General features: G+C 46.4%; 1 protein-coding gene across 1 annotated transcript in view; it reads right to left on the reverse strand.

The window, feature by feature from the left end:
* Positions 1-6,330: 6,330 nt before the first annotated feature.
* Positions 6,331-13,791, reverse strand: part of Dcdc2c (doublecortin domain containing 2C) — a 38,147-nt gene continuing 30,686 nt past the window's right edge. Inside the window, exons 9-10 of the mRNA XM_041630505.1 lie at positions 7,278-7,346; positions 6,331-6,393 (exon numbers count right to left, since the gene is read on the reverse strand). Of these exons, the coding sequence (XP_041486439.1) occupies positions 6,331-6,393; positions 7,278-7,346 (132 nt within the window). The remainder of the gene's footprint in view (positions 6,394-7,277; positions 7,347-13,791) is intronic.

Below are 13,791 nucleotides of genomic sequence, written 5' to 3' on the forward strand. Positions count from 1 at the left end.
GGGAGGAGGCAGAAATCCTTAATAAATAAATAAATTTAAAAAAAAAGGTTGTGCAGCTTAACAATGGTTCATGGGCCATCAGGCAAGCACCATCTTAAACATTGAAACATACTTACAGGACCTTCAAGTCCATGTCTCACGGACCCTCAGGCCTGCAAACATGGAAAACGGTCATTAAAGTGCAAAGTGCACAGGGGAAATCATGCCACAGTGACTCCTACAGAAGGGCAGGCACGGCACACCCATGATGCCCAGCATGACCATCTGATGTTATAATCCGCAGAGACTGCCACTCCCGGAGCCATCCAGTCCAGCGCTCTGGAGACACCTCTACACATCAGTTAAGACGATGAAAACATCAGAGCTGAGAAGGTTTTGTGAATACTCTGGAGTTGGATTTTGTTATGATTAAGGAATCAGACATGAACAAAGGAGAAAGCAGAGCTTGGGGGTTTTAAGGTGTTCCCATAGCCACCATCCTGGTAAGCGTGGACCCCCCCCCCCCACTTACAGCTCTAGGCTGAGCCGCATCTGACCCGTGATAGCTTGATTCCATAACTGACCTTCACATCTCCACGCATGTTCCATGTTCTCTATGAAGCGATGAACAGCCCAAGTGAACCAAAGGGTAAGCAGAATAAATTATACATACTCGACCAAGATTCATGACCAAGCCTCACTTAACAATCACGATATACTTAACACGGAGCGCTGCTGAGCTGAAGACGAGTGGGAACACTGTGTGTCTGGGGTCTCCGTGCACACCCAGGGAAGGTGACACTCCCCTCAGAGGGCACAGCCACAGTGACCGCTGCATAGCACACCCGAGTGTACCTCCCCAGGGAGGGCACAAAAGGAGGGGTCCCCGGAGGCTCTGTCTTCAAGGCAGACAGCGTCCGCCTGTCTGGGGGGGTTTCTTTTCCTCTGACTTTGTTGTCTAACCCCAAGAACTGGGCCAGGATTTCTGACAGGTAAGGATGTTGCATCCCTAAAAAGCACCTGATAGATTTGAGGGTCCGTGGAGCATCCCGTCTCCCGCATGGGGAACAGAGAACTACAGTGTGTTAATACAAACCTTTCTGTCGATATCTTCGTAAAGTCTTTCCACTTCCTTTTCCTAGTATTAAAATAAAAACAAGTGGTCAAGTATCTGCAAGAGACTAAATCCTTAATAAATAAATAAATAAATCCTTAACTTCTCCTGGTCTCCTCTCACCTCCTCAGTTAGCTCGAATTCTTCCTCATCAAAAATACCACCGATTTTCATGCAAAGTCCCAAGCCCACTCCAGGCTGCTACCCCCTTGCCCTGTTCCTCCTGATCCCTCCTCCCTTTTCGCTCAGCATTATACTCTTCTAAATGGTTTTATTTTTATGTACAGTATGTTAGATGTGTATTGGGTTTGAGTGTGAAATGTTCCCCTACACACTTAGTCTCCAGTTGGTGGGGCTGCCTGTAGAAGCTCTGGAGTCTAGGAGCTTAGTCCTAGACTTACCCACTCCCCAGGTTCCAGCCTCCTCTCTGCTTCAGGATGCAGGCTGTGCCTTCGCTGCCGTGATAGGCTGAGAGCCTCTGAAACCCAAGTCACCCAAGTCTTTCTCCCTTGGGTTGTCCTCCCAGATGTGCTCACAGCCACACGAAGGGAACCACGTCCTATTCTGTTGCATTTTGGTTTGGTTTTGCTTAGTTAACCCGAGAGCTACCACGTTTCTATAGGGTCCAGATCCACCTACAGTTTTCATGGTCATCTGGTCTTCCATCCGACGGCAGAATCACAAATTAGCCAGCTCCCAGGGGTGATTACTCATCTGTCTCTGTCATTTGTTACTAATTAATACTGGAGGGCAACCCCTAGCTATCATTTTGGTGGCCAGGAAAGATGTGTGCAGACTTCATTCTAATAAAAAGTAAAACTCCCCTTCTGAAAGGCTGCACTCAGGCACTAGAGAGACGGCTCAGGGATTACGAATTAATTCTTGCTGTTCTTAAAGAGGACCAGAATTTGGTTCCCAGCACCCATGTCAGGATGCTCACAACCTTCTGCAACTCCAGCTCCAGGGGATGTGATGCCGTCTTCAGACCTTCACAGGCACTACACTCCTTACACAGACACTTACACAGATAAACACATACACATAACATTAACCTTTTTAAATACAACCTTTAAAAGGCTGTGCTAATTCGCAAGCTACTCTAAGAAGTACTACAGTTTTTCTGCATTTATATTTACATAAATATTGTCAGCTACTTGCAAGGATATTCTGTAACAAATCATTAATCTAAATATTAAGTATTGGACATCTTCAACTTTAGTTAAGGGGGAAACACCCAATTGGTTATTCACTCTTTCTTAATTAGGGCTGAAACGGGTGTATTAAAACCTGGAAATCTGTCTTCTCGGTATGTGTCCCACTTGTCTCTCTGCCTGTTTCTCACTGGTCTGTCACTGTGTTCATGACTTTAGGAGCTCTTGTAAATTAAGGGAATTTAATTTGCATTACAAGTATTTTCTTCCTTGCTTTAGTTAACTTTTGACTTCATTAATTCTCTTTTTCAAAGACAAAACGTCTGGTTTTTCATCTAGAAAAATATTATGTCTTTGGGGATAATCAACAGAATTTAGAGACTAATGCCCAGTTCTATGTCTTTCCACCTTCAACGGGCCCATGCTGCTGTCTGGCCACTCAAGGGTTTCCTAGTGTCTGCCAGTTCCCCATCAGATTCAAGATCCGCTACCTCTGTGTGGCTGGGAATGGGGAGAGAGCTAAAGATGAGAAGGACATGAATGAAGCCTCGGCAGGTCATCTATAGACTCTGGTCCAGATACACAAATAACTCTAGTAAGGGCTGGAGTGGGGAGGCAGGAGAGGAATGGTGGCTAGAGAGCCATGGGAAACATGCTGGGGACATAGAGAGCCAGGGAAGACATTCTGGGGACATAGAGAGCCAGGGAAGACATGCTGGGGACATAGAGAGCCAGGGAAGACTTGCTGGGGACATAGAGAGCCAGGGAAGACTTGCTGGGGACATAGAGATCCAGGGAAGACTTGCTGGGGACATAGAGAGCCAGGGAAGACTTGCTGGGGACATAGAGAGCCAGGGAAGACTTGCTGGGGACATAGAGAGCCAGGGAAGACTTGCTGGGAACATAGAGAGCTGGCCTGAAGGCTCACTAGAGTGGTGGGAAATTAAGTCCATCTTCACAGTCTTATGTGATCTATGCATACACCATTCAGCCTGCCCTGAGTTTAGTAGCACTCACCCAGTTTAACTAAAGTCATGAATTTGCAACAGGTCAAAGGACAAAGAATACATTTCATTCCCCACAGCACAGAAGGGCTTTTCACATGTGTTACTGTTGGTAACATTCCACTCTGATGATAGAGACGGTACTGAGCATGGAAGCTGTCAGGGCAGCTCTGACTGCACACTTAGCCTATTCCAGGGTCCTGAAGATGAAGAACTCTCACACAGAAGCATGGCTCTGGTTTTCGTTTATTTTTATTTTACACATAGAATAACAAGATAAACATGCTTGTCCACAACTCCTGGGGTAGAGCCCTAAGGAGGATCTCATCCTAACAAACGCATCTGAAAAGCTCTTTCAGGCAGAGGCTGTGTCCAGGGCTCCAGTGCTGAGCCTCAGAGCAGGAGGAGTCAGAGGAGAGGGAGCCTGCTTCCAGGGAGGACTGTGTGGTGGATAAAACTGTCTTAGGAATAGATTGTGTCCAGCATCATGAATGTAAGCAATGCCACTGAATTCAACACTTGAAAACTATCAAAAGTTTATGTATTTAACACCAAAAAAACAACAACAAATTCTACAATCAAATATCAGAAATATATTTGAAGATATTGTTCATACCACCAATATCTCTTGCAGCTTCACGAGGTAACTAACATTTTATTCTGGGATTGTATGTCTATTTAAATATGAATGACTTAGTCATAGATAACTCAGAGCAAATCCAAGGATGCTTTGTAACTGAATATGAGACACTCTGGGACAATGACTCTTTGCAATGAACACTTGCAGGTAAAGATACATGGACAAGAAGGTTTACTGTGTGACTATGTCACACTGCAGTTTCTGGATGAGATTATTTTCCCTCTTTGCTGCAAGGGCAGAGGGCAAATAAGCAGGGGCATGAAATGAATGAGACTGAGGCGCATGTTGTGAAACACAAAGATTAAGTAAAAAGAATGTTTAAAAAGAAAAGCTAGTCTGGTGGACATATAAAGCGATGAGACAATTTCAGCTGCTTATGGACTTCACAGTCCATCTTTACAGTGGCCAGGCCAGCAATGGCACGTCTAAGGAATTTAATGTAGCCAGTCTCAAATGCCCTAAAAATAGATGTATCAACTAATGTACAAGTGAGTCATTGAAAGTGGACATGGAACACAGTGGCCTGCTGGCCAGGGAAGGCCAGCAGAATGTGACTTCTCTCCCAGAATCATCACTGGCTGTTATAGTGCACACAGATGTTAGATCACTAAGAACCTTCCAACACATGGCTGGAGTTGGGGGTCAAATGCTTACAGATTTATGGGGTGTTTTATACCAATACATAAAGAGAACAGAGGCAACCCTTATGAAGGGCCTGCTGGGAAGCAAAGAGAGAGGGTGCAGACTTGGAAGAACAGAATGTCCTCAGACCTAGCACCAAGCAGTTGATGCTGCCCTGCCTCTGAGGAACAGACAGTGAAACCTGAGAGCAGATATCTATTCTGAGAAGAGAAACTGACGCCGCTTCAGCTCACTGCCGGGAATAAATACTCAGACTTTGGTGTGAATCTGAGTTGAAATCCTGAGTCCCATCCGTTTATTGCAGACCATGAAACTTTGAAGTGTTGACAAGTTGTATTTTTCATCAATTTTCCCTTTTTCTCATCATATATGCCTTAAGGAGTCAATGTGACTTAAGGAGTCATGTTCCCTCCTGCCCACATCACCATCCAAGTGCTTAGTAACAGTAGGAATGGCTGCACTCTGCCACCTCCCATCCCAAAGCTTAAGTCTTGGCCAAGCTCTCTAAAGATGAGCACTTAGGTGTGTAGGTAATCCAACAATATTGTTCACCTTCAAGGGGATGTTTTTGAATCATTCTTTAAAATTAAATCTGCCATAGGCAGTACCAGGTTACCAATACATGAGACCCCTCCTAGGGGCTTGTGCAGATTTCCACAGGGAGTCAGCACAACAGGACAAACTTGGTGCCAAGAACCGGTGCAAAGAGCTTTCAAAATGTGTGTGCAGCCCTGCACACATCTCTTGTCTCCTTACGATTCCTGTGGGAACACGCAGGGCTTTCACCCTTACCCTTTGATTCTCTGGGGCATCATCCTTCATCCTCATCCTCATCCTCACCCTTCATTATTGGTTGATGGAGGAGGGTCTATGTGTTACTTTCATTGGTTAATAAAGAAACTGCCTTGGCCCTGATAGGACAGAAAATTAGGTAGGCAGAGTAGACAGAACAGAATGCTGGGAGAAAGAAGCAGATTCAAGCAGTCGCCATAGCTCTCCTCTCCAAGATGGATGCAGGTTAACAATATTCCCGGTAAGACACCACTTCATGGTGCTACACTCATTTAGAAATGGGTTAATCAAGATGTGAGAGTTAGCCAGTAAGAGGCTAGAGCTAATGGGCCAAGCAGTGTTTAAAAGAATACAATTTGTGTGTTGTTATTTAGGGTATAAAGCTAGCAGTGCGGGAGCTGGGCGGGAACACAGCACGTCGCTCCTGTTACTACAATTGGTCCCATTCCCAGAACAGCCTTACTCTGTAACACCCGAGAAATTAAAGTTAACTTTTGCTCTTCATTTGAAAGTATCCCCGTTCTACTGACCACTCACAGTAACCACTAAAAGCCACCCCCAAACCCAAGCCTTCAGGGTTGTAGACAGAGGAAGGATGGACTCTGCAAAGGTGCCATTTCTCTGATTCTTTGAGATTCCCAAGCTGCTCTGGCATGTTTATAAAGCCTAACAAATGTCCTGTGGATCCTTCACCTTCCTTCAAAGGCCACTTGCCAAGCTGAGTGGAGAGCCAGGGAGCATAGGGCACCTTCAGCACCCACTCATTGTCCCTGATTGTCCCTGAAGTCTGTGTTTGTTTGCAGTCGTGGAGGGCACTATGTCTGAACAGCCCAACTGGGACAAGATCTCACTCTCCCCTCAGGCTGACCAAGTGTCTGAAATACTTTGAAAAACACTTAGAGACAAAACAATATTAAAAACAAAACAAAACCATCCATTTCTTAGTGACATGATCATATATGGAAAGTATATTTCGATTTCCCAGCGTACACATCTTAAGTAGACCAGTCACCCCCTGGACTCAAGAGAGCCTGGAACACACTGCCTCCCCAGATGACGTTTCCAAAAAATCTGGACAGGAAAAAAAACACGCAGAAAGCTACTGCCCTGTATGCTGCACAGACCTGAGCTGCCATCTGCAGGCAGCTACACAAAGCCTGACCTCCAGGAGAGGGGTTACAGACTCAGCACCCATTGGTGGGTACGGGATGGCTGTCTCATTACAGGGCACTACCCACACAGAAGCGGCTGTGCTTCACCACCCCGACCTGTCTGCACACTAAAACCTGCTGGAGGGAAGCTTATACAACCGCGCTGTGAAGTACAGTGAAGAACAACTAAGACAGGTATGCAAGTGACTACAATTACCCACGTGACTTCCCAGAATACACTGTGGGTGACTACAATTACCCACGTGACTTCCCAGAATACACTGTGGGTGACTACAATTACCCACGTGACTTCCCAGAATACACTGCGGGTGACTACAATTACCCACGTGACTTCCCAGAATACACTGCGGGTGACTACAATTACCCACGTGACTTCCCAGAATACACTGCGGGTGACTACAATTACCCACGTGACTTCCCAGAATACACTGCGGGTGACTACAATTACCCACGTGACTTCCCAGAATACACTGTAGGTGACTACAATTACCCACGTGACTTCCCAGAATACACTGCGGGTGACTACAATTACCCACGTGACTTCCCAGAATACACTGCGGGTGACTACAATTACCCACGTGACTTCCCAAAATACACTGTGGGTGACTACAATTACCCACGTGACTTCCCAAAATACACTGCGCTTCCACACCAAAAACGCATCTGTGATCTGGGACCAGCCTGTGGTCCTGGATCCCTTACCATCAACCCTGAGTTCTGCCCAGTCTATCACAGAAGGTGGCTTGGAACCCTACCATCATAAGGAAAACAAAATCCACTCACCACACCACTTTCCAAGTCAGGGCTGTTGCCGCCTAGCTCATCAATTTCCTTAACAATTTCGGCTGGTACCTGGGGAGAAAATGCATTGTTAAGTTGAGTCGTAGCCAGGGCCAAACTCCTCTAAAAAAGCAGAGAGCACACGAACCAATATGCAATTCTAGACCAGTTCTACAGACACAACTGCAAGGGGAGAGATGAACTTTTCCAAACACATTTGCTACATTTTTACCTTTAGTTCCACCAAGAAAAGGGAGAAATCTTTAGAGAGAATCTCTATAAATTCTTTTCATGTAAAGAAAAATGCTAGGAGCAGGACATAGTGATAACACATCTACAATTCCAGAACGTGAGAGGTCAAGGCAGAAAGATCATGAGGTTGAGGATAGCCTGGGCTACAGAAAGAGTTAAGGCTAGCCTAGCAAGTCCCAGTCTCAAAAATAAGTGAATAAGGGTCCAGGGAGACAGCTCGGTGAGTAAAAGCACTTGCTGCTTAAGTCGGGAGACCTGAGATTAGATGCCCATAACCCACATGAAACCTGGACACCCATGTGCATATCTGTAATCCAACTACTCCTACTGTGAGATGGGAAAGAGGCAGGAGACTCCCCCACAAGTTCCTGAGTCAACCGGCCTGGGGCCCAGAAGAAATACTTCACAAATGACCTGAACCATGACAATACTCAGGATATCCACTGACCACTGCGTTCATGATGTGTCCAGTACACACCCTCCCATATGAACACAAATACATCAATAAATACTTATAATTATTCATTTAAAATGCCATGGCCATGCCAGGTACCACTGGTTAGCAAACAGTAGTTCCTTCATAACTCTTGGCGGACACATGGGGACCCCAGTCAAAGGACTGTTCTCTTCTCCAGAGGCACCCTCTGCAGTCTGGCTGTCGTCAGCCCCTCAGAACAGAGAGTACTCTCACTCAGCTTTCTTGTCCTTCCCAGGTCTCAGGGCCTGCTGTGTCAGAGAGAGGCAGTGATCCAACTAAACCAGTGTCCCAAACCTGTTCCCCACTCAGGGAGAGTTGAGCCAGTTCTGGCACTGGGCCACTTGCATTTTAATGCTGCATCTGCTGAGACAAGCTAACAGGGCTGAAGCGAGCTAGACATGCGCACCACATGTCCTCAGAGGCTAGCCAGACTCCTGCTCATTCTAGCATCACACAAGACACCCACTGGGGGAAGGTCCCCTCTGCTGTCCTGATCCCAAAGGAGAGACGGCAACTTGGAGGCTGAGTCAAAGCCACCACCATGGGCAGGGGAAAGTAGGGCACATAGCACACATGAGCTAAAATGGTAACGAACTAGGAATAGGTAAAGATGTACCCTTAGCAAACAGTCCTGGAGACCCAGCAGCTGCAGCCAGCTGACCTGGACCATGCTAGAGAAGAGCTGTGTGGCCGTACAAACATACAGGTTTGTGTCCAATGTCTCAGTCTCATTAGGGTGGGGTGGGTGTTACATTCCTACAATCTCATAAAAAATTAATCTTAGTCCAATATTTAAGGACTGTTCAAGCTACATTTAAAAAAAAAACATTTCAGAAGGTAGCTAATGTGATGACCAGCACCATCCAACAAACATAGAGAAAACACCTGCCACTTTGCATCACACTCTGTCGGAGATGCCAGAGATCTTGAGAGCAAACAGACACTTCCTCAAGAAGCTGGGGTCGTTTGGAGATGATGAACACTCATTAAACTGTCAGCGCTTGAATACAGAGCCAGAGCTGTGACAAAGACACACAGGACAGAGAGGGGGACAAACCGGTGCTTAACATAGAGGGGAAGCCGGCGAAGACTGCCTGCCTCCAGCGATGTTTAACTTAACATGAAAAGGATGGAGGATACTAAAAAGCAAAAAAGGAACCAGAAATGCATGTCAGCTGCTAGGACAGCACTGCAAAGCTTGCTACAGGGGAAGCACGGGGCTTTCAGATGGCACTCCCGGAGCAGAGAGCGGGAGGCATGCAGAGACCCAGCCATAAGATGTCATGAAGTGGTGATCTCAGGGAGGCAGTGATTGGCTCTGGGCACATACAGTGGGAAACAATGGTACAATCTGGATACGGAACAGTTGGAAGGTTAGTCTTGGGAACACCTCTTAACTCTGGATGGGTCAGAGCATCACACAAACCCTGAGACAGGCAGGGGTCAATGTCTGAGGACATGGGGCATGGGAATAGAAATTCCTCTTGTGTTCTCAACCTCAGGATGGCTAATGGCAGACACAAGGCCAGCAATAATCTGTGAGAGGACTGCAGGACTCCAAAGATGTGCCATTCAGACTTTTCCTAACATGTAAATGAGAAAAGGGGCCTCAGTCCGAACCCTTCACTGAACCCTAGAAAGAAGTGACCATAGAGGAAGGAAAATCAAGCACCGGTTCAGCTGGTTCGGCAAGATGCTTGCTGAAAAAAGAAAATATTCTGAGGGAAACGAGTAGCTGGAGGTTCCAGATGGAAGCGAAGGTCACTGTGTGGAGAGCTGCTAAGCAGACCAAGTGTGGATGTGAGTTCACGCGTAGCAACCAGCAGCAGAAGCCAGATGAGGCGACCTTGGAAAAGCCAGCTGTGTACCTGTTGGAGAGGCAGGTGATGCCCCTGCAGTGAGGCCAAAGTAGGGTCCATGTGTGGTGATATTTTGTTTGTGCTCTAACAAGTAAAGCTTGCCTAAAGATCAGAGTGTGGAGCTAAGCCACTAGTTAGCCATAGAGACCAGGCGATGGTGGCACACACTTTTAATCCCAGCACTTGGGAGGCAGAGGCAGACGGATCTCTGTGAGTTCAAGGCCACCCTGGGCTACACAAGATGGATCCAGTCTAAAAAACACAAGATGGATCCAGTCTAAAAAAGAAACAGAGCTGGATGATGATGTCTCACGCCTTTAATTTCAGTACTTTGGAGTTGCACGCCTTTAATCCCAGCACTAGGAAGGAAGAGACAGGAAGGGATATGGCTGGGCGGAGAGAGGAATATAAGGCAGAAGAAGATAGGATACACCATTCAGTCTGAGGATTTGTGGAAATAGGATCTTGCCCCCTACACTCTGAGGACTGTATAGAGACAAGAACTCTAGTGGCTGGCTGTTCTGCTCCTCTGATCTCTCAGCTTTCACCCCTAATATCTGACTCCAGGTTTTTATTAAGATCAATGAGAATTCCCAGGATATCCATGCTCATCTACAACGTGGACACTTTAGAGAGGTGGATCTCAAGGGTAGGGGAAGTTGAATATGGGGGTGGGGGAGACAGCGCCTTATTAACCTAAAGCATCAGGTTCCTGCGAGGCTCTTAGCAGTCAGTACCCATTTAAAGCCTGGGGAAGAAGCCACAGGAGGACAGACATCCTCCCTGCCGTGTAAAAGCGTACATGAGCACAGATAAACACTAATGAGCTAACGTGGCAGCCACCTACCTCACAGCCATTTTCAACCTTGTTCTTTGTTTACAAACTAAACTGCAATTAGTTTTTAAGTGTCCATCATAATTCTCAGGGGATCCAGAAGTGAACCACAACTGACTATCAGGGCTTAGGTGCCTCTGCCTGGCTTTGAGAGGGACTAGAAGAGAAGCCCAAGGAAGGTCTTCTAAGGGTTCCTCAGAAAACGTCTCACTACTGAGATGAGACAGACTCTATTCTCCTCAACATCACTCTTGCCTCAGAACACCCCACACAACTGAGGCTACCTACGGAACCAGAGAACCTGATACCAGAGACCGTGTGCTGAGGACACCACCCGCGGAACCAGCGAGCCTGAGTCCAGAGATAGTGTGCTGGGGAGAGCAGGAGGGATGATGAGGGAAGAGGAATATTCACCACACCCAATGAGCCAAACGCGCTGCTTCTAGAACCTTCCATCTGACAGAGGTCTCTGCAGGCATTATGGATACTATATGCTTTGATCTGTTCATTACAGCAAATACTTGCAGGGGCTTTCTTAGCTTCCTCTGAGCTGCTCTACACACCTAGAAACCCCAAAGCACTAAAGCTCCATTACATGTCCTTTAATTAGGCAATCCGCAGGGAACATGAGCCTGCACTGTCCTTCTCTTCATGAGAACCATCATCTCAGTCTTCCTTAGTGTCTTTTCCTGACTGGGGAGCAGGGGGATTGATAAGCCCAGGAGGGGTAGTCAGGATGTGTTGTGTTGGCATCTAAGCAAAGACTGGCCTTTTGCTGTGGCTCTTTGAACTGCAGTGACATCTGCACTCATCCCCCTCCACACCTCCCTGGTGGACAGCCACCCTCATAATAGTTCTGGGAGGTGGCAAGCATCCTGGCTTAATGGAGGAGGGTCAGCTGTCTGTGTTACTTTCATTGGTTAATAGAAACTGCCTTGGCCCTTTGATAGGACAGAAAATTAGGTAGGCAGAGTAAACAGAACAGAATGCTGGGAAGAAGGGAAATGAATCAGTCGCCATGATTCTCTGACCTGAGACAGACGTAGGATAGAATCTTTCCCGGTAAGCCACCACCTCATGGTGCTATACACATTAATAGAAATGGATTAATCAAGATGTGAGAATTAGCCAGTAAGAGGCTGAAACTAATGGGCCAGGCAGCGTTTAAATGAATACAATTTGTGTGTTGTCATTTCGGGTGTAAAGCTAACCATGTGGGAGCCAGGCGGGACAAAAAGCAGGCCTGCTCCCCTCCTCACTACACTGACTCAAACTGCTGTGGTGTTAGAGTGGTTACACTGTTCTCCCTCTTACCTTTGCCTTCCACCATGTGATGACAAAGTAGAAAGTCTCTTGCTAATTTGTCTCAATGCTGAACTTCTCAACCTCCAGAAACAGGCACTAGAACACCTCAGCTCATTACAAATGATTTCGACCCAGGTGCACATATCAAGGTACCAGGTTCAGTCCTTGACATTTCCCATCAGTTCACCCTTCCCAGGCCTCACCAGAGGACTTATCTAGGAATTACACAAATTCCTATCTTTTAAAATATAACTTACTCTGCACAGATTGAATTCAAGACCATTTCTCCAAAGAAGGAGTCAAAGGTTCCTGTCCTAGGCTAACCAGAGCCTGCAACTGTAGGAACATAGTTACATAGACAAATATAATTGTATCCATAGGACGATGTCATTACTCATCACTTGACATCTGTGCTGAATAGTTTTATGTCATCGTGATACAAGAGTCATCTGAAAGAAGGGAACCTCAATTGAGAAAACACCTCCATAAGATCCAGCTGTAGGCTATTTTCTTTTTCTTTTAAATATTTATTTATTATGTATACAATGTCCTGTCTGTGTGTATGCCTGCAGGCCAGAAGAGGACATCAGACCCCATTGCAGATGATTGTGAGCCACCATGTGGTTGCTGGGGATTGAACTCAGGACCTTTGGAAGAGCAGGCAATGCTCTTAACCTCTGAGCCAACTCTCCAGCCCCTGTAGGCCATTTTCTTAATTAGCAGTTGATAGAGGAGGGCCCAGCTCATGGTGGGTGGGGCCATCCAGGGCTGGTGGTCCTGGGTTCTATAGGAAAGGCAGGCTGAGCAAGCCATGAGGAGCAATCCAGTAAGCAGCGCCTCTCCATGGCCTCTGCATCAGCTCCTGCTTCCAGGTTCTACCCTGTTTGGGTCCCTCATGTGGGAGAATTGTCTGTATTCTGTCAATCATGTTTTAAATAAATGCTGATTGGCCAGGCAGGAAGTATAGGTGGGAAAACCAAACAGGAAGTAGAAATGATGCAAGGAGAACAGGAGAATTCTGGGAAGGAGGAAGTTGATTCCTCCCACTCCTGCCTAGACCACCGAAGCAGCAGGATCTAATCTGCCCCACTGAAAAAAGGTACTGAGCCACATGGCTAACATAGATCAGAAAAATGGATTAATCAAGATGTGAGAGTTAGCCAGTGAGAGGCTAAAGCTAATGGGCCAATCAGCTTTATAACTTACAGAGATCTATGTGTGATATTCTTTGGGACTTGCTGGCTATGGGGAACTGGGCAGGACAGAAAACCCCAACAAACAGGACCCTCCATGTTACAGGTCCCTGTCCTGACTTCCTTCAGTGATGGGCTAAAATGCAGAAATATAAGTCAAATAAATTCTCTCCTCCCCAGCTTGCTTTTGGGTATGGTGTTTCATCGCAGCAACCCTAAGATAACATCTATACAATGATGGCTAAATACAATGGCCAAAGCACTCATCTTCTGACTGCAGATAAGATGTGATGGCCACCTCATGGTCCATCATTACGCGTCCCAGCAAAAATGGTTTGATTAAATTTTTCCTGTTGCCTACTTACTCAAAGCTGTGAAAGAAGTAACTAGTATAGAAAATTAGCACCAAAGAGTCAGGCCGTTGCTGTGGCAAACCTTACCATGTGGTTCATAGGCCACTGATTTGTGGGGGAAATGAGGAGGATCTGAAGCTACAGGCTAGAGCATCCCTAGAACATTGTAAGAAAGGCTTCATGGGACATTCTGAAAGGAGTTTAAAAAACCAGAGCATCAGGAGTGTTGTAGGAGCCCGCTT

This window comes from Microtus oregoni, unplaced genomic scaffold (genome assembly GCF_018167655.1).
Source record: "Microtus oregoni isolate MIOR12 unplaced genomic scaffold, Mior012 000034F_ref0000314, whole genome shotgun sequence".
NCBI lineage: Eukaryota > Metazoa > Chordata > Mammalia > Rodentia > Cricetidae > Microtus > Microtus oregoni.